This window comes from Falco biarmicus, chromosome 6, assembly GCF_023638135.1.
Source record: "Falco biarmicus isolate bFalBia1 chromosome 6, bFalBia1.pri, whole genome shotgun sequence".
NCBI lineage: Eukaryota > Metazoa > Chordata > Aves > Falconiformes > Falconidae > Falco > Falco biarmicus.
In genome coordinates this window covers 79939267-79959408 of record NC_079293.1, presented here as the reverse complement: position 1 = coordinate 79959408, position 20142 = coordinate 79939267, and the positions used below count along the sequence as shown (strand labels likewise).

Sequence of the window (20142 nt, the reverse complement as noted above, 5' to 3'; positions counted from 1 at the left end):
CGCGCAGGCGCCCTGCGGCCGCCAATGGGCGCGAAGCACCTCTCAGCCCGCCTCCCGCGATCGGCGATCGGCTGGCGCTGCCTGGCGGGGACGGAGGTCAGCGGGCGGCGCGGGCCCGGCGGGGCGGTGAGGGGCGGCGGGGCCTGAGGGCACGGTGAGGGGGGCTGGGGGGGCTGGTGGCGCTGGTGGTGGAGAGGTGGGTGCGGGGCGGTGCGGGGTCTGGCTGCGGGGGGTGCGAGCGGGGGCCGCCTGTCCGACCTACTGCGTTTCTTTCAGTCGGGCCTCGTCGCCTTCCCCACGCGCGGCCCCCATGGCCGCCATCTACTCGGGGATTTACCTGAAGCTGAAAAGCGCCAAGACTCCTTGGGAGGACAAACTCAAACTCGCCCGCTTTGCGTGGGTTTCGCACCAGTGCGTTCTGCCTAATAAGGAGCAAGTAAGTATTTTCTAATGGTAAATAGCGAAAGAAAACAGTCGCGGTAGTTAATTGCTGCTGAGGAATGAATTGATTTACAAAATCCAGATCTAGTTGCTTAAGCTTTTGGCCCTGGGTAGCAGTGCAGATACAGCTCTGGTGTGGAACTGTGGGCGGCTCTTGATTTCTGTGTGGTTATTTGAAATTTTTTTGTAACATATTTCAAGTAGCTTCAGCACAAAGATCTGTATTGGGGCAGGAAGAGCAATTTTTTATGGAGAGGGTTGTGTGTGCATTCTGTCTCCCAGATAGATGAGGAACCATTCCCTTCAGAGCTGTTGTTAGCGTTGGTTATTATATTTTATACAGGACGCTGTGAAGTTTGGTGCTTCTGGTCACAGTTAAGAGCAAGAACTTCAGGGTGGGAGAGCTGACTGTAGCTAGGTTTGTGTTTTCTGATGTTCTAAACTTGTTGTGCACTCACTGTGGATTCACAGGCTTCTCCTTGCTTCCAAGTGGTTTGGTGTTCTCTGCTTGGAACCCACTCTCTCCCCTCAAGTCTTTTTTTTCCTGAAGGTCTGCTCCATGTTTTCCCAAGTGAGGGGTGTCTTGTGCTGCTCCTCCTAGCTAGTAGTTTTATGGAGTCTAGGGTTTGTGCCATCTGAGATTTGTGTTTTGAGTTATGGTTATTCCAGTAAATCAGAATATTAAACTTAGCCATACATGATCATTGTATTTTTAAATCACTGATTTAAATTAGTAGGTTTCAACCTTTTCGGGTTTGCACACTTCTAAATTCCTAGGCCTGAATTTCTAGGTAATGAATTTAAACATACAAAGAGAAGGATATGAAAGGAATACCAGTTGCCTGAAGGTGAAACCCATCTGATTGTTTGTTTTAAAAGACTACATTTTCTAATCAGTATTGACTGTCAGAATTATGCCCTGATGAAAGGGCCTTAGGATGTTCACTCCTGAAAGCTGTTTTGGGATGGTACGGAGGAGCACAGGGCCAATACTGGATTTAGGATGAAAGCTCTTAGGAATTGAAATCTACAAGGGTGGAATTCTCTGCTTATTCAGAGCTTGTTCTGCTTGGATGTAGAGCGGCTGTCAAATCATGAGTGCCGTAGTTGTGAAGAAGTACTACTTTTGTCTTGTTGTTATATGGTGGTTATTAAAGATTACTTCTTTTCCCTTTTGTTAACAGGTATTACTTGATTGGGTAAGCCATGTGTTGGTTTCATACTACAGTAAGAAGTATGAACTGGAGGATGAAGTTGTTGAGAAACTCTGGGTGTATTTAGACAACATTATCCATAGTAGAAGACTGCAAGATCTCTTAAAGAGTGGGAAGACAATTGGTCTCAGTTTTTCAATTGCACAGGTAACTAAAACTGGGGATACTTTGTAATATGCTGGATAATAGCGCATATCTTCTACAGTATGCGACTCTTCCTCACAGTGTCAGTGTTACATGAGATATGTAATATTCTATCAGATGGCTTTTAGGACCTTTACTAAAAACTTCTCTGTTTCTGTTCTGCAATACGGTTTGTATTTGTACAGTACTAAGGCTGAAAATGGCAGAGTATTCTAATCGTGATCTTCCTCTCTGTCTTTAACTTCTTTGAAGTATCAGAGAGTGAACTGGTTTAAGTATTTCAATGGGTAAGTAAAAGCTCAGTTCTGTACGTTGCTTTTCTATATTATTTACTGCTTTGTATTGCCGGTTTGCCTGGGAGTCTTGGGGAGAGAGAGGTTTTCCCTCACTGTGGGGCTCATTGCTGTCTTTCGCTTGAGTACTTGTGCACTTTGACGTGGCGTTCAGCAGATCCTGTGGCTTCTTATGATGGCTCTAAACAGTGGTGGCACTGAATTACTATTGACCTTAATCATACTGTTATTTTAGCCTCAGCTGAAAGTGAATGGGGGAGACTTCAGCTACAGTTTAGAATTGAACCAGAAAGTGTAATTTCTTATTCAGCTTCCTCGTTACAGAAATAGCAGAATTGGTGTATGGCTGCAAACACATGCAAAGTAACTGGAAAAAAGACCCTTTTAGTTGTGATCTGTTAGAAGGAAGCATGAGGGGACTGTCTTTACCTGCAGAAATTGACTTGTGAAGTACAGAGATTTGGTTGGGTTGAATTTGTGCTACGCAGAAAGTGTGCCAAATATAAATGTGATCTGGGTGTGAAAGCCTGTCTGGCTGAAGATTTGGTGAGAGGTACAGGCCAGGGTACCCTGAAGACTGAGGGCAGAGGTGGCAAGGGGTCCAGTGGACAGAATTTAAGGATCTGTTTTAGTCTGGTGGGGTTTGAGCTAAGGAGGTCAATCCACTACAAAGTGTAAAGAGACAGATGAGGTTTTTAACCCTGGAATAGAGACAGATTTGTGAATTGTTACTGAATTTGTTTGCTGACAAGATTATCTGGAGATGAGAAAAGGGAGCAAATGAAAAGGGGATCAAAGGACCCCTTTGAGGGGGATAGGGAAATAGGGACAAAAAGATGGTAGGGAAATCAAGTTTGAGAAAAGGAAGGGAAATGCAAGTTCAAATAAACGTTAATTCTGTAGTGTTGTGTATCCCTCAGAGAAGAGGGAGAACAGTCCTTCATGTTCCGGATATCAGCAAGGAAACTGGCTCTTTTTAAAATATAAAGATGATACTTGGTCAGGGACATAAACTTCCTGGATCAAAGGTTGGATGTGTGTTGTGGGGGGGTTTGTTCATGTATGTTTGGAGCATAATTTTGGGGATCGTTCAAGAAGGGAGGAAATCTACCCCTATTCCCTTTCTGCAGGATCAACTATTAGGATCAAGTGTGGATAGTCTTATGCCGTTGCCAGTAGCACATGTACTGAATGAGGGCTTCCTCAAATGCAGGGACGCAGTTCTGGCCAAAGGAGCTTCTAGTTTGAGACCAACAGTGTGAGAGGCCTGGCAGCAGCTGTTGGCAGGTCCCTGTTGCTTCCTTCTTGCAGCCAAAGTTCACAGAAGGTGATGTTGGTTCATGATGATGAGCTTTGTCTTTGTATGTAAAATTGACTGGGTTTTTTTTCTTTCTTTTTTTTTTTCTACCCCCCCCCCCCCCCCCCCCAATCTTCAGGTCATAAACGAAAGGTTATCAGAGGCCTGTTCTCAAAAAACACAGCAAAACATTGGCACAGTGCTGAGTTGCTCCAGTGGCATCCTTTCTACTCCTTCGCTCTCCATCATTTACACAGCAAAGTGTGAGCTCTTGGTTGATCTCCTCAGCAAGCTGGCCAAGCTGGCATGTCAGCAGCTGGCTTCTGATGATGCTGTGGGTTCCCAGTTGTTCAGAGTCCTCCAGCTTACCTTTACTCAGTACCTCCTGATCCAGAGGCAGCAAACCAACCCAAATCGTGTGTTTGGGCAAGTGACAAGTCACTTGCTCCAGCCGTGTCTGCTCCTGAGACACTGGCTAACTGTGAGGAGCTGGACACAAGCAGATGACAACCATGTGCGTCAGCACCTGAGCAGGGAAATCCGAAACCAAGTAGAAACTTTGCTGCAGGCTGGGTTATTCCAGCCTGAGCTTTTCTTATCCTACAAAGAGGAGCTGCTGCCAGAACAGAACCTCCAAGAGAAGAAGAAAGGAGCTTTGAAAAGTGTTTTGCTACCAGTCAGCACAGTGCAGACCAAGCTGGGCAGTGGCTTTTGTGAACCTGCCCTTCATGGAGCTGCTGTGGCTGGTTCAGTGTCCCTGCTATATAAGCTCTTTCTGGACTCGTACTGTAAGGCGGAAAACCACCTTGTGTGTTTCCACATGCTGAGCAGCCTTTTTGGCTGTCTCAGGCTCTCTGGCCTACAGCAGGGTGTGTGGGAGGATATGCTCTCCCCTGCGGACTGGAGCACGGAGCTGCTTGCTTTGGAACAGCTTCTGAACTTGGTGCTTAGCAGTGATATCTATAATGTTGCCCGTGACCGTATCCGGCACAAGGAGGTACAGTTTGGGTTTTACCGCAAGCTAGCACAGGTGTTGTTGAGGCACTCCCAAGCTTCCATCCCTGCTTGGTTCAGGTGTCTCAAACTCTTGATGTCATTAAACCACCTTATAGTAGAGCCAGACCTGGATGACTTAGTGGCCTCAGCATGGATTGATGCCGAGGTCTCTGAGCCACGCACGAAGAAACCCCAGGAGGCTCTCATCAACACCATGTTTCAGACTTACTCCAAGCTGCGACAATTCCCACGGCTCTTTGAGGAGGTATTGACAGTCATTTGCCAGCCAGCTGCTGATCAGCTGAGACTGCCTGTCTTCTCTGCTGGCCTGACAGTAAAGCTTCATGAGTGCCTCCTTGAACTGCCACCCAACCAGATTCTGGACATTTTGTGTCTCTTTGTGGAGAAATGCCAGACCTTTATCATTCCTGATGTTGAAGGGTCAGTTGACATGGCCTTGAAGCTGCTGTCGGTGAGCTTGGTGCTGCACGCTTTTCTGTTCAACATGAGGAGCCTAGATGATGTCACCCCTTCCCCTGTGGTCCTTCGCACTCAGAGTCTGCTGGCAAAGATGCAGAAGGGAATAATTCAGCCACTGATGGAGCTGCTGCAGGCTCCTAGAAGAGAGGAAGAGAAGTCAGACCTTTGGCTAAGAAAGGCCAGTGACTCTGCTCTCCTCCTTGTTTACACTTGGGTTGAGGTAGACACTTTGTTTGGTGTTAGCTGCAGTAAATATGTGTCTCCAAAAGCTGAAATTGCTGCTGCTGTTACTGAACCTGCTGCAAGGCACTGGGGCATTTCAGCTTTACTCCCTGGTGTGGAGGAGCAGTGCTGGGAGAGAGTCATGGAACTTGCAAATAGTTTTGCCTCCACTAGTAAATATTGCTTAGAACTGCTCACGCTTCAGAAAATAAAGATGATTTTAATACAGACAAAAGCTGACCTACAGACCTTGCAGCATGCTACAGCTTTCATCCTGGAGTCCGGGAGATCCAGCATGAACAGGGGAGAATCTGAACCATGGGATGGAGATATCGGCGCAATAAGTGATCTTACTTACCCCACAGCACACTGGCACCTCATCATCTCCAACCTGACTATCCTGTTGCCGTTTATGTCCCTGAAGGATGTAGAGTACCTTGCAAATGTGCTTCTAGAGACCTTAGTATTGGCCAAAGATCAGGAAGCTGCCGCAGACCAGGAGTCTTTCATCAGCATTGGGAAGGTATCTCTTGGTTTGATGCATAGCTCCTTTCTTCCAGAAATGAAGGTCCTGCATTGTGCTTTTCTGACCAGTCTTATTCGTCGGTTTGCTAGGGTGCTGCCCACTGCTGCCAAGGATTCGGTAGATCAGCCAGTTCAACAGCTGTCTGCAGGTAATATCCCTTGGCATGAAGAAATGCTGGCTCACTGCAGATCTGTTGATCTGTGGGAAGCACCATCAGAAAACAAACTGCAGAAGAATGAGTTCAGCTTGTCTTGGAAAACACTGGAGAAGGTTGCCCAGTGTATAGTACTGTTAGCAAAAAGCTGCTGCCCTGTCATCCTGAAAGAAAGTCAGCTAGAAAGCTGCTTGGGTTTGCTAGAAATTGCTTCTCTTCTGAAACTAGACAGTCTTCTTCCCTCTGACTGTACCCGGTGTTTTCTGGTGCTCCTGTCCCTGCTAGCCAATACCAGGGCTAGAGTCTCTTGCAGCAAGCTGTTACTGCTGAAGTTTTTAAGTACCTGCTTCCGCCTCCTGAGGTGCTTGCAAGCTGGCAGGAATGCCAGCTGTATTTTTAAGGTGTTTCACGCCAGTGATGTTCTTGAGGCTGTTATGACCTCCCAGCTTACAGCTAGCAAATTCTTCACTGATGTCTTGACTGTTCCTGTTTGGGGACAGTATCTCCAGGAAGCCCAAGCCTTTTTGGAAAACTTTCTTCAGATGATTATTGAAAGAAGGCAAAGTGTGAGGCTCAACTTGGAAAAGTTCATGTCTTTCCTGGTAAGCTGCAAGTCAGATGGTGGTGCAGCCAAAAGCAAAGGCTGGAAAAACTGGAATCCCGCAGCTGGGCAGTTACTGCTCATGGCATTCACCACACTCTGTCACGTAGTCACACTCCACCTTCAGCAGCTGCCAGAAAAGAAGCTGCAGTCTGCGAATGTACTGTCTGCTCTGTTGGAGCCAGTAGTTGTGCAAATGGTCAGAACTGTTGAAGACGGTCTTCAGAGTAACACTGAAAACGAGCCTTTGCCTGTAGCATTCATACCATCTGTCACTACTCTTCTCAAAGCAGATCTGAGCCATGCTGTCAAAAAGGGCTGGCAGAAGGAGCCCAGTGGGTTTTTGGAGCAACCCCGTATTAAACTGTACCAAAAGTTTTACTCTCAGATACTGAGAGAGCTGCCCTGTGCCGGAGGTAATCTACAGTTCCTTCAGTCTGCGTTGCAGTTCCTAACGATCTTCTGCTCAGTGCCAGAGCTGTATCCTGGAAAAGAAACAGCGGTCATGGTTGTTTTTGCTATAAAAAAGCTTCTTTCTGGTATGAAAACTCCCTTTCTCCACTTCCTTTGCTAATTTTGCAGTGCAGAGGCGAGTTAAAAGGCACATAGCTTTTTGAAAAGCCTCTATGTGTTTACTTGTGTTAAAGAAGTAGCCTGTCCTTTTATAAATGCATAACAGGAAAATTTTCTAGGAGGCAATGTTGTGGTACCTGGATCACAGCCACCATCTAATTTGGTAACGATCCTCTCCTGGAAGATGCAAACATCTTAACAAAGTTGAGGTCCTGAGTTACTTGTCCCTGTAGAACATTTTGACAGTAACTAGAACATGGTAATTCCTCTGGATGTAGGGCTGAAGGTGCCATGTTCTACTCATATAGGCGGTGTAGTAGGCACTGCTGAAGCAGCTGATGTGTGCCAGGTCAGATCGGATGTGTCTTATCTGACAATCGCAGAGGACCTTACAGTAAAACACTCATCTGTTTTTGTATCTGATAGGTGAGGTTTTAGAATGATGACAATCACCTAACTCAAGCGTGCCGAACACCTGTAATTCTGATTAAAAAAAATTCTGAAGAAAAACCCTGTGGGGATTTGGCAGATCAGTCCCATTATCCCCATCAAATAAAGAGCCAGGGCTAGGAAAGACGGTTCTTGCCAGCTGTGTGACCTAATGGCTTCTTTTTATTGTCTTGTTCAGAGAGAGGAACTAAACGCAGCACAGATGTAACGGTTCTCTTTGACTTCTTCAAAGAGTTGGAATTCATTGAACTTACTGCTAACATGCTCTACTGCAGTAGTCTCCAAACATTTTTGATTGTGCACACATATCAGTAAAAAAATAAATAAATTGAGCATGCAGCCTCAATATATGTTTATTTATATGCATGTGCTACTCTACTGGTATGCTATGTACTTTACAAAGCATACACAAAAGTTTAACAAGCATGAGATGAAGATGAAATAAACATTTTTACATTTTATTTTATTTATTAAAGATATTTTCTTTACAATTCCCACACCCCAGTGGCTTGTCTTGTGCAGACCCTGGGGTGTGCGCTCTCCACTTCAGAGGCTATTGCTCAAATGAACCACAATCATGATCTCAGATGTTTTTACTGGCATTAGGTAGCTAAGAACAGAGCACAGCTCTCCATGGAAAATCTGATCTTGAATTTGAAAAGTTGAGTTTGATCTAGGGGTTCAGTAAGGGCACTGAGAGCAGGGATTTCGCATTAGAACTAGGGACCATAAGGATGTGTCAATTGCTGTGATTTTTCTCCTGAGTTTTCTCTCCCTCATCCTGTGCCTCACTTCACTGTTGTAAGATTGGTAAAGTGCTTTTGCCTGGAGACATAATTAATCACTGTAAAATGCTGTAAGAATTTCTGATGAATAAGTAAAGTATTCAGTGAGGTGAAATATGAATTCCTGTTGAAGAAGACTTTTGGCATTGCCACAGATCCTGTGGATACTTGTGGAACTAAGAAACAAGCCATCGGAATCAATTAAGATACAAGTTAGTCTAGGACTCCCTACGTAGTAATAATGGAGTGAGTGGGGAGTGTGAATTATGATCAGTAGAGACCTAAACTTTCTCAGCCTAATGCTTTTGTGACTTGTGATGGCTCTGTGGCCAGCATTTGTCGTAAAGCCTTGTGGGCTGTTTAGCCTCCTCCCTTGGCTTGGGCACACGCTTTATTGTAGTGTTTCCGTGCTGGTAAAGGCTTTTTATTGGTATAATGACTGCTCTGTGAACCCTAGGGTAGGAAATACTTGAGAACAGCAATCCATTGCACTAGTAGGGAGGGAGGTAAAGGGAAATCATGGGGCCCTCTATGCATTTGTGTATTAAAAAGGTACCTGCAGAGCTGTTTTAAGGTTCAGTTCACCCTGTTCTTACCTGTTGAAGTCCTTGTGTTGGGAATTGATTAATACATGCTTCTGTCTCTTGACTACGTAGGTCCTGCAATCACAACCCAGATGATCCAAAGTATGCAGATAGAGCTGACAGAGGTGCTTGTCCAGCTGCTGGGAAACTGCTCGGCTGAGGAGTTTTATACCATAATGAGGCTGGTGCTACAGGGACTTGAAATGAGGAATGTTTGGCAACAGAAAGCTAAAGTAAGGCATGAGCTTAGTTTAGTCAACTTCCTTCTTCAGTTTCCTGGATCTTGATAAAATTTTGTTGTCTGAATAACATCTGATAAATATTTTTTTCCTCTTCCTGCTTTATGTTCAGCGGTCAAGTCAAATTAATTTACGTGTTTAAGGGCTTGGTAACCACGCTGAGGTATATATGTTCTGGATATAAATTAAGAGAGGTGGAAAGATCATGGAAACCTACTGGAAAAACTTTCTGTCCCGTTTAAGGACTCAGCAGTCTTAATTCCATGTATTATTAACAGAAACCACACAGCTGTGATGTTACAGGCCATGCTACAATTATTTTTCTACTTGCTTATCAGAGCTCTTGCATGACAGATACTAGCAGTCAGTGAGTTTAACCACTGTTTGTCTGTGGCTGCTCTTAAAGTGTTAAAGGGACTTTTAGAAATGCTGGCATTTTTACATAAAATCAAAACTGCACCTGTGCTTTTGATATTTGTCTCTATAAAGATATACTCTGTAATAACCAGGTACCATTCAGTAGCCTTTTAAATACTGAGCCTTTCTCCTGAGCAGCTTAAGCAGCAGCGGTGACATATGGAACACTTCTGGCAAAAAAGCCAGCTGTACCTCCATAAAAAGCTCAGTGACATGAGAATGGAACTTGGATTGAACTTGGGGGTTTATCTGGCTCTGTCTTATTTGTCAGAAATAGACAAGAATGTACTGCATGAATTCTAGATACATCTTTTTGAAAGTGTGTCTGGAGTTCTTGTACTGTGCATATAATTCCTGCCACCTAAGAATAGCTAGAATAGCTTGTAATGTATTTCTTTTATCAACCTCTCATAACAGCCAGCAAGTAAGAAAAAAACTGCTGCCAAATGCAGCATTCTTAGCATATAGTATACTGCTGTCCTTGTATTCTCATTGCTTCCCTCTGTTATCTAGTGGCAGTTGAAGGAAAAGGCTTTCCTTTCTTAAAAATCACGTAAGCCTTTCTGTACAGTAAGTTGCTTGTGAAATAAATATAGCATGCAGTACATTTGGGCCAGTGCTGTTCAGCATATTGAGTTTTGCTGAGCTGCTGCTTACTTCACAGCTTCCAAAGAGATGCGTTGGTGGGAGGACTTTCATGTGTCAAGGCTCTGGTAATGCTCAAAACTGCCACTGCCCTTGAAAGAGCTCTTCTGTACTTGAAAGCAGCCAGTGCATCTTGTACCCACGACTGATCATCAATTTGCTTTCTGCAGGAAGTATTGTCAGCTGTTACGCTAACCAAATTGTTGCTCAGCTGCCCATTAAGCGGAGACAAAGAAAAAGCTTTCTGGTTTGCCAGCCCACAGATAATCACAGCTTTAGCTGTAAGTATCTCTTTATTGTAACTTCATTACCTATCCATTTTATTTGTTGGAGTCTGCAGTTGTTTACATCTAACATGCACAGAGGCATACAGAAACAAAAAAGGGGTGGATATTAGACAAAGCCATACCACATCCACCTGTGCTTTTTTGTCTAGACCCTCTCTCCCCTCCTTCCTCAAGTAAATCTGTGAGTGCAGTGCGTAGGTTGTCCATTTCTTATTATCAGTAATTTTCTGGGACTGCACCTTGTAATCTGGAGCTTGTGAGAAACTGCTTGGGCTGCAGCGAAGAGAGTCTAAATCTCTTGTCCTTCCTCCTGTCCAAAGGAGAAGGTAACTGTCAGCCACGTGTCATAGCAGAAGCCAACAGCAGCAAAACAAAACAAAAAAAGTGCTTGTATTAAGGAAATAATAATATAGATTCACTGAATTATGAATGGGAAGCTTAACTTAAAGTTATGAAACCCATGTTTCCTGTCCCTCATTTGTACAGCATACAAACCTAGTGATGCAGTTTTTTCTTCTCTGATAGCGATGGTGTCTGTAGACCCGCATTTGTCAGAGGTTGGCTCTGCAGTGCCTGGGAACCATGAGCATGCAATTTATGCCTTTTTTTGTTTGGTTTGCATGCTTGTAAAGAAGAGAACTGCATCCGTGCATCCATGTGAGAGGGTGCAAAGAGGTGGTGGTTGTCAGGGGACTGGAAAGTATTACAATTCCACGCTCACAGCAATGCTTTCTTGAAGGGCATCATGTGCATCCTTGCCCAGGATGCCGTTTCACAAAAATGGCAAAAATGCAGGAGTCTCCCTGTCAGTCCAGCTTGCAGCAGTCTAGTTCCACTGACTCAAGTCAGAGCATTATGGTTCTCTGGTGTGCAAATGGTAGTGATAGGTGGCTAATGCACTCCTCGTTATCTGTTTCCTGTATCCTTGTAGATGCAAACCAAAGAGGCCTGTCAGGACCAGTCACTGGTTTCCACCATAGTTATACCTATTCTAGAGACTGCAGCAGCACTGCTAAGGCAAGGAGAAGGGATTCTCTTAAATCCACACCATGTGGCACTGTCATTCAGCATTCTCCTGACAGTCCCTTTGGATCATCTGAAGACAGAAGACTATCGTGGTGTCTTCCTGGGAGTCCATGAAGTGCTCTTCTCTATTGTGCAGTGTCATCCAAAGGTACATCTGTGAGGGAGTGGGAGGAGGGGAAAAAGGTAGAAAGAACGAACATAGAGGCCGTGATGAGATTTTTATTTTTCTTTGAATAGTGGCTTTGAAAGAATTTGTCCTGATAGTATGAAAATGCTTTGTACTGTTTGTCATTTAGAAGGCTGGGAATCTCAAAATCACATAATTTCAGTTGCTTTTCTGCTTTGTTTTATTGCCTGCATTGTTCTTTGGCAGCAGATTGCTTATCAACATCTGATGCCAGATTAGAATAAGACTTTCCCTATTTTTATGATTGATTTCTAGAAGCACAAATGTCGCAGGCTCTAGGAGCTCATTCTCACTGGAGATCAAGATTCTGCAATCCTTAGAAAGCAGGCCTTAGATGTGTTAGAAGTTGGTGACCTTCAAACGTTGTACCATCCTGGTGTTCTTGTCAGCCTTCTGGCGTGGGAAAGTGAAGATGTGCCAGCACTTGCAGGGGGCTGGTGATACTCCTACATGGAATATGTAGGCAGAGGTGGAAGAAAAAAAGGAAAGGGGCCTCATGCATTTGTATTAGAACTGAGGGTGAAGCTAAAGATGGGGAAATGGCAAATTCTAAAAGCAAGGCAGTACACATTGCTAAAATGCCCTTACGAAAACCCTGGTGGTAGAAAGCTGCCTATCCAGGCTGTTTTCACACAGTGATCTGTGGTGTTATTGGACCCTGTGTTCTGTGAATCATTCTGGCTACACAGGTTCTCTACCAGCAAGAACAAATTTCCTAGACGTTAGGGTACTAAATCAAATGCTGCTTCGGAGAGATGAAGTAACTTTAATATGCTTATTTGTTATTTGTATTTGAATATGGCCAGGACTGCAGCCCTGCCTCAGGATTTTCATGTTCTAGATACTGTATGGGAGCACAATGAAGAGAGTCTCTGCTCCTGACAGCTCTATAGACCATATAGTTCCCTTCACAGGAATTGATCTCCCTCAGCCTGTGGGGTGGTGTACCTCTGCCCTCTCTACTCCCTTTACTATATCATCTCAGATGTTTTTACTTCATGTCTTTGCAGGTGCTGTTGAAAGCAGCACCGTCTTTTCTGAACAGTTTCCATCGTCTGGTTGTTTCTGTCATGCATGAAGGACGTCAGAAAGGAGACAGAGGTACCGGATCTTTTCCACTTTTGCATTATATATACACACACACTGGAATTTTGTATACTTTGCAAGAGGAGGTGCAGAAATGGGCGGTCTGACACCAGAAGCAAAGTCCTCAAACGCTAGCTGTGGCATTGAAACAGTCAGTCCTGTAGCCCTGTCTGTCCTTTATGTAAAACCGAGGATGAGCTTTTTAGTGTCCGTGGGCTTACGAAGATAACTGGGGCTCCTGTGGAGCTGCATGCAGACAGCACTGCTTTAGGTGAGTAAGGTGTTCGCCACAGGAGAACTTACAGGAGTCAGTAAGGCTTGCTGTGCCCAGGTTCTGCTCTTCCTATCAACCCCCGGTGCCTGAAAGCACGGTGGCTGTGAAGTCTGGTGGTCCATGCTAATATGCCAGAGTTCTAGCCCCAAACTGATTGTACTAAATCGAGCTTCTCGAGGCTGGAACTAAGTTTACTACAGACCTGAATTGTCACCGTTCTATATTAGGCTTAAAGCCAGAACATTACACATATCTGAAGTATCAATTGGGATTAGCTGATATATCTGTATAGTCAAGGATTTGGAATTAGGGTAGTTAAATATCTCAAAAGGAAGAAAAAAAATAAGACTTCACTGGAAGTTATTAAAGAATTTGCATTGTTGAAGTAGCCAAGTCAAAGATGTTCACAGTGATGAAGGTAATCATCCTGTGCTTTATGCTGGTCAGGACACAAATATCCTGTCATTAATAGCAGTGACTTATTGAGACAATCAGTTGCAGGCCATGAAGTCAACTGGTATCCCGGCTTTCCACTGATGTCCTACAGATTATGCCATGTTCAGATTTATCTCGGTTGATATGTTGCCCACAGCTGCGGGCAAGTGTAAGTGTATGTGTGTGTCATGGAGGAATATACTAACAAAGGCTCAGTGATAGACAAAAAGGGTATGTTGAACTGGTGCCAAACTTTGAGAATTTGAGAATTATTGCTTGCTTCTGCAATATGTTTACGTAAGGCAGGGGTAACGGGAAATATACAGGTATGTGGCACCCTCAAGTTGATGCAGGATTATTCTATTTTCGTAACAGTTTACAAGAAAAGAGTTTCTGGAATTTCCTTCTCCCTTGTTTGTGTTACCTTCATTCGTTGCCTACTGAGTAAATTCTCAGGTGGTCTCTCCAGCCTCACTTTAAATATCTCCAGCGATGTGGCTTCTGCTGCTATATTCCACATAATAGATCTCATCAGGAAGCTTTCTTACTATGCTGTTTCTAAGAGATGTCTTCTGATTTTCTGTAGGTAGAGAATATAATTTTCCTGTCTCCTTGTTCTCTCCTCCACAGTGCTAGCTGGGACTGAATCATGGAAGGGACTGTAGCAGTAGCGGCTGCTTTTAGCACTTCAACATCTGTAACAAATACTTTTTGCCTTGCAGTGCACAAGGAGTCGGAATCAGCGTGCTCTTACAAGATAACCGCTGTAAGAGATGCGTATGGTGTGTTGTTGGGGGCCTTTCAGCTGGGGCTTCATAAGAAAAGATAAATTGGGCAAGCTGGCATTGGCTTCATGTAGTTCAAGAATCATGGAAGACTGGGTGATGATTCTTTGGTGTTTTTTTCCTAGTGTTTTTAAGCCTCAAATGCCAGGCTGCACATCTTTTTCTGTTTTAGGCAACACTGATGAGTTTGAAGTTATACTGAAGTGTGCACACTTGGTGGAACGGATGTATACTCATATTGCTGCAGAAATGGAGGACTTCACTGTGTTTTCTGCTTTCATTGTGGCTCAGTATGTGACTGAATTGCAGAAGGTAACATGTTCTCATTCATCTTGAAAGTGCCATGGTATTGTGCTGGCTTTGGAATTCCTGTTCCAAAGTGTTAAGTTGTGTAAAATCTGTGAAGTTATGAAAGTTGCTGTGCCTCGTGGGGATACAGGTTTGATCTAGACACTGTTACTTCGAGCAAGAGTTCCTGAGAATCTTTCTTACCCAGCTTCAGCTCCTGAAAACTTTCTAAAGGTGTGAGCTGTGGGGGCTTTTTAAGGCAAAACAGTGCAATGCCTATTTACAGAACTGCTTTGCTTTTCTGTCATGTCAGGTGTTGCTTTTCCTGCCTGTTGTGTTAGGTGGTTCTCCCAGCTAGTCTCAGTTGTCCAGAACTGAGCAGATAGGGCCCCATCTGGCTAAACAATGGAGAAAAATTCTCCTGGAAAATATCTTTTAATCTGGTCAAAATGAGTAAATGAATGGGAAAAATGTTACCAAGCTGGAGAATTATTAGCTTTTCAGTAACTCTCCCTTACCAAAGATACTCTGATCCTTACTGAAACAACTGCTCCTGCTATTAGGGATGCCAGAGCCAGGTCAGTAGCTTCTGACATCCAGACCTAAGTTCAAATTGTCATTCTGTTCAGCCTGATGGATTTAGATTTCACCAGGGTTTGAATGCTGCGTGTGTTGCAATTACCTGTAAATGGTTTATTTGTGACTCTGGTCTGGGCATGGGCTAAAATACAGAAAGGAATTTTAGTCTTTGTTTTTAGGCTCTCTTACTATAAAAATATCCCTACTGGTGCTATGTTTCTGAAGGATTATGATGTAACCAATGTAAGTAACCACGAAGGTTGTTATGGATCTTAAACTCGGCTGCCTTTTCTATTACCTGGCTTTTTTCCGAGGTTTGTGAGCAAAACAGCGGGATATGTGAGTTTTTAGCCATGTTTTTTAGTGTTCCTGGTAAATTGGTTATTGTTTAGGTAGTAAACATAGTAGTTCAGCAAATACTAGGGATTTAGTAATTTAGTAAACTGAATTACTGTTAAGACTGCTGCTCTGTCTCTGAAATCTGTAATCTGTTCACCACTGAATGTGAGTTAGAAAGCCTGACTTGAATTGTCAAATGACCTTTTAAAGTTGAAAGGACACTTACCTCAAGACAAAGTCTCATGAGACTTCTAGGAAGGTTTTGTGCCGTACTTGCACTGGGAAATCAAAGTGTGATAGCTGAAACCACAGGTCAGTAATGTATGTATGGAACCCTTGGGTGTGGAAAGGGGAATTGGTGTAGTGAGCCACCAGATGCTGTGACAAAGGCGTTTTCTGTCTGACAGAATAGGTAGCTCACAAGTAGGCAATGATTTATTGCTCATTAGGCTGGTTGGAATTGATGGATACTGGTGGAAGGGGAGGCCTCATCATGCCTGTCTTGAGAGGCACGTACACGTCTTTCATGTTGCTCTGCAGAGGGAGAGAGAAACTCCTTTAACCGTTCATCACTTCAGACTCCAGATCAGTGGCTTTCAGCCTGTGATCTGAAGACCCTGGAGGTCCATCAAAGGTAACAGAAAAACATGTTGGTAGATTTAAGTCTGTGTATGGGCATCTGCACACTTCCTGGAACCCTTTTAAGGTCTGCAGACCAAAACTGGTGAAAGCTACTGGCCCAAACAGTCACTTACTCCTAAAGTAGCTGTGTAACAGTCCCCTCAGTGCTTCCTCTTTATACCAGGAAATTAATTATCCTTGTGAATTATTTTGTGTTAATCTAGAAAGATTCCTTGTTGGAGTGGGTGGCATCTATAGCCTCTTTCATGCTGTTGACAGTGCTTTTCCCCTGTTGTCTATGAGCTGTTGCTTAATTCAGCATAGTGAAATACCTCTTCACACATTTAATGTCTCACATCAAGAGCTCTGTAATGCTTGACAAATTGGTTGTGCTAACTATATAGACCATAAAACACTTACAAGCATAATTAACTGCCAGCCAGTAGTGGCAGTTGTTTAAATCTTTGGTTGTGCTTCCCATAGTGTTATTGGAGGTTGTTTATAGGAAACTGCACTGCAAAGCAAGAATGACCCAAATAAGGCACGGGTCCAGATTAATTTGTGATGTGAGGGATGCAGTTCCATTAACTGCAGCTCTGAGGTATCTGCTTATCCCAAGTGGGACATCTGGTCCATCTTGTTAATAGCTGTGGGTTTTCCCACCCTTGTTCTCTGCAGTCATTTCTCTGCCCTAGGAAGGGAGAGCCCAGCCCAGTGCATTCACTGGGAGTTGTGATGCTGAACCTGGTCTGTTACTTTGGTGCATGGTGCAGGGAGAAATAGCATCTGTTATAAATCAGCCAATAGATAACTGACATAGAGGGGGAAAACATGACCAACTTTTGGATATGCAAACTCTTCAGGGTCACAGAAAGTCTTATGTGCCTTAATACCCACTGTATGTTTTTCCCAGCTATGTTAGCAGGTCTAATAAAATATATTAGCTGTTTTATGTTTAGGGCAGAGAAAGAGCAGGAGCCTGTCACAGTGATTAGGAGTGCACTTCATTAGCCGAAAGTTTATTAGTTGCCTCAGGAAGAAAGAAGTCTGAATTTTAATGACAGCTTTTTATGTAATTTTCATTAGGCCTGGAGTGCAGAAGCTTAGGTTTGGAGGCATAAAGCTCATTTGGGGATGCAGCAAAGACAAGACATGGTTCTGTGGCAAAAATAATGTGATTATGCCAGAGGCCTGCACCGCCTCAGGCAGCGAAGTACTTAGGAAGTGATTTGTGAGCATAGGAGAAATTTCGGTTAGCCTGGAGCACCTGAGGACTCCAGAGTCAGTGCTGATACTCCTGGCTGTAGTGGCGGTTCTGCTGGTTGTGGGGTTGAGCAGGGTAATGGCAGGAGCAGGGCACTGAGTCCCGAGTCATTTGTGGTATTTCTTCAACTTTCTGCATGACTTCAGGCAAGGTGCCCGATTCCTGGTCTTGAAACAGATCAAGGAAGTGCACATCTCCTGAGCTTTTTGAAAGCTTCTTTTATTAAGGCTTATACTTATAAAGTCTTTGGATACAAACTGTTAGGTAAGTATCAAGTTGTTAAGTGGTAAGTTAAAATTGATTGACTACCCAGTGTAAATTACAGGATAGCCTAAAGGAAGTGCTCATTTGAAACTGAGACTCAGTAGCATACGGCATGCAGAATTAACTGAAACGTGTAATCCAGGGCAAGTATTTTAGGTTTCTTTAATTGTAGTTTTTCTGCTGAGGAGTTCTCTTGTGATTCCGAGATGATCAGTGTCTTTGCCTCCACAGCAATGTGTATAGCAGCCCTCTTGCGGATTTTATTGCAAGGGGCATGCTTGTTCTGCAAAACACGTTTGCAAAAATCAGGAAAATACTGCTTGAGTCAAAATATTGGATTTTATCTAATGGGCTGTTCCAGGTGGTCTGATGCACTGGATATCATGTTGTCAGCATTTAATGTATACTGACTGTTAAAGGGGTATTTTCTTGCCTTTTTGTTTTAAGTTTAATGCGGTTTTGTTCTTCTCCTAGGTGACTTTGCACCCGGCTGTGAAGAAACATCTCACAGAAGGGATATATCACATCCTTGACCTCTGCATTGAACGCGACGTCAAGTTCTTAAATGCATCGCTACCAGCAGGTGTAAGGGAGGTCTTTAAGGATCTGTATAATGATTACAACCACTACCACAAAGCAAAAAAACAGGGGGAGGAAAAATATACTGCATGATGAATCCTGCCTGGTGCTGCATAATCAGTTATGAATTGATCTTGCAGTGCTCAGAAAATCCTTCCTTGCTGTTGGGTTTGGGATGACTAGTGAGATCAAATCTGAAGAGGGTCCTCTAAACGTGGATTGCATCTGTCTCTATGCAGCCAGCCTTTGTAGTGGGGAACAGGGGAATGGGGAGGGAGGATGTGCTGTTAGGTCTGGTCCTGCTGTGTGCCAGAAATGGCAGAACTGCTGCACCTGTGCTGGCCCCAGTGAACTCACTGGGAGCCCTGGGGAGCTCGCTGCAGTCTGGCAGCAGATGTCAGGCTTCAGGCTTTGGCACATCATAGTGCTTATCTGTGGAAGCAACAGTCTGGCGTAAAAGCCAGTGAGGGTTATAATGCCTGCTCTCGCTTATGTGGTAAGCAGAATTAAAGCGGTTAAAGTGCTTATTTTTGTACGCTGTTATTTTATATTTTGTCACTGAAGAATGTGACTGTTACACAGCCACAGGGTATGTTACTGTGTAAAACTGGAAGTACAGTAAAAAATTTGAAGGTTTGTATCTCTTTGCTTGTTTGGTTTTGTTCTTGAGTCCAGCCCTTGGCAACCTGGTCTGACCTATTGAATTACCTTGCCCAACTGTATTATCCTGTGATCTCCTGATAATCAAAAAGGCTATTTACTGCCCTGGTCGATTTACTGTCATTAAGCAATTAACACTTAGTCATCTGAGCTGTGATCACTCTCGGTGTACGTTTTTAGCTTGTTACAAATGTTACATAGCAAGACCTATCTGAGACCTTTTTGGTCTAAGCTGAGCCTTGTTGCTTTGCAGTAAATTAATCACATTTGAGCCTGCAAGAAGCTTTGTCAAATAGCTCCCTTTCATTAGCTAAACTACAGAAGTTTATTTTCTTGAAATCTAAACTTTTATGTAAGTGGTAAAACTATCTTCACACATGGACTCAGTAAAAACTCCGTTCTCTCATGTGATTACCTGCTTTAATCTGAAGGTAGGGGCTGGGTAGGGGAAGACTTTGCACTTTTACTGGGTCCACTGCCTTGTAGCAAAGTCCAAAGGATGAAGTTTTGCTGGGGCAGGAGACTCCACGTGGCCCGGACAAGGGAGGTGAGCAGGGCTGTGGGGGGAGCTGAGGCAGGTAGAGCTGGACCTTGGGGCTGGCAGGGGCTTTATGTCAAGACAGCGGCTGCTGTGCCATGCTCTGCCCTTCACGCTCCTCCTGCACTGTCCCACTGGCTGTGGCCCTGGCAGGGCACTGCTGGCACATCGCAGACCTCCCTGGGACCTTGACTAGGCTGTGGCAGCAGGTCCCTGGCAGGTGTGCCCGTGGGTGGCTCCTGGGCAGCGCCTGCCCCTGGCCCTGGGGCAACTACCTCTGCAACTCACACGGTGCCTGCTCACCTCCTCCATCTTCACCGTGTGGAGCCTCCTGTGCTGGCTAAACTTCCTCCTTTGGGCTGGAGATGATCCTCCTCACATCCTGAAGAAGCAGCTTGGAGAGGAAGCTTTGATACTGTGCAAGCCTTCAGAAGTAGCCACAGCAGCGGTATCCAGCCACAAATGCAAAGCACGGCACCATATGGGCTGCTGCAAGGCAAGTTAACTCCATCCAAGCTGGACCCTGCGCACCACTGTGCCATTTCTGTATTTTATTTCTGATGTGGGCCACCCTTGGGAAGGGCAATTACTGCTGCCCCACCAGGCGGTGCGACAGTGAAGCAGGTCCCAGGGGGGAAACGTGTATGAGCTCAGCGCAGCCAAATGGGCACCAAAAGGAAGAGGTCTTCAGGGTGAAGACAGTTGATGTGCTAGTAAAACAAAGGAAGGTTATGAGCGCTGGGAGAGCATCTGGAAAGCACAGTAGAAGAAGGAGAGCTACGTTTGGAGCGCCGGGGGAAGGAAGTGAGGTAGCATTTCTGGCATGTAAGTGTCAAGGCTCCCCGATGTAGCCATATGGTTGCAAGCCA

The 20142-nt window shown here is 44.5% G+C and overlaps 1 protein-coding gene across 4 annotated transcripts; it reads left to right on the top strand.

Moving 5' to 3' along the window:
• Window positions 1-34: 34 nt before the first annotated feature.
• URB2 (URB2 ribosome biogenesis homolog) lies at window positions 35-18715 on the top strand. Of its 4 annotated transcripts, none has more exons than XM_056343451.1 (10): window positions 35-126; window positions 277-436; window positions 1626-1802; window positions 3529-6907; window positions 8833-8993; window positions 10232-10342; window positions 11280-11522; window positions 12572-12662; window positions 14314-14453; window positions 17971-18715. In XM_056343451.1, exons 2-10 carry the CDS (start codon window positions 311-313, stop codon window positions 18166-18168), a joined length of 4626 nt encoding a protein of 1541 aa, XP_056199426.1. In that variant the 5' UTR covers window positions 35-126; window positions 277-310; the 3' UTR covers window positions 18169-18715. The 4 variants fall into 4 exon arrangements, with proteins under 4 accessions (XP_056199426.1, XP_056199425.1, XP_056199428.1 ...); XM_056343450.1 differs by having other exon boundaries at window positions 86-154; XM_056343453.1 differs by lacking the exon at window positions 17971-18715 and adding an exon at window positions 13417-13525 and having other exon boundaries at window positions 86-154; window positions 14314-14436.
• Window positions 18716-20142: the final 1427 nt, after the last annotated feature.

Bases quoted from the DNA above. Each gene is read 5' to 3' on its own strand.
- URB2 (XM_056343451.1), top strand. From the start codon at position 311: ATGGCCGCCATCTACTCGGGGATTTACCTGAAGCTGAAAAGCGCCAAG. The intron at 1,803-3,528 runs GTAACTAAAACT...CCCAATCTTCAG, and splicing joins TCAGTTTTTCAATTGCACAG to GTCATAAACGAAAGGTTATC. The intron at 12,663-14,313 runs GTACCGGATCTT...TTTCTGTTTTAG, and splicing joins ACGTCAGAAAGGAGACAGAG to GCAACACTGATGAGTTTGAA.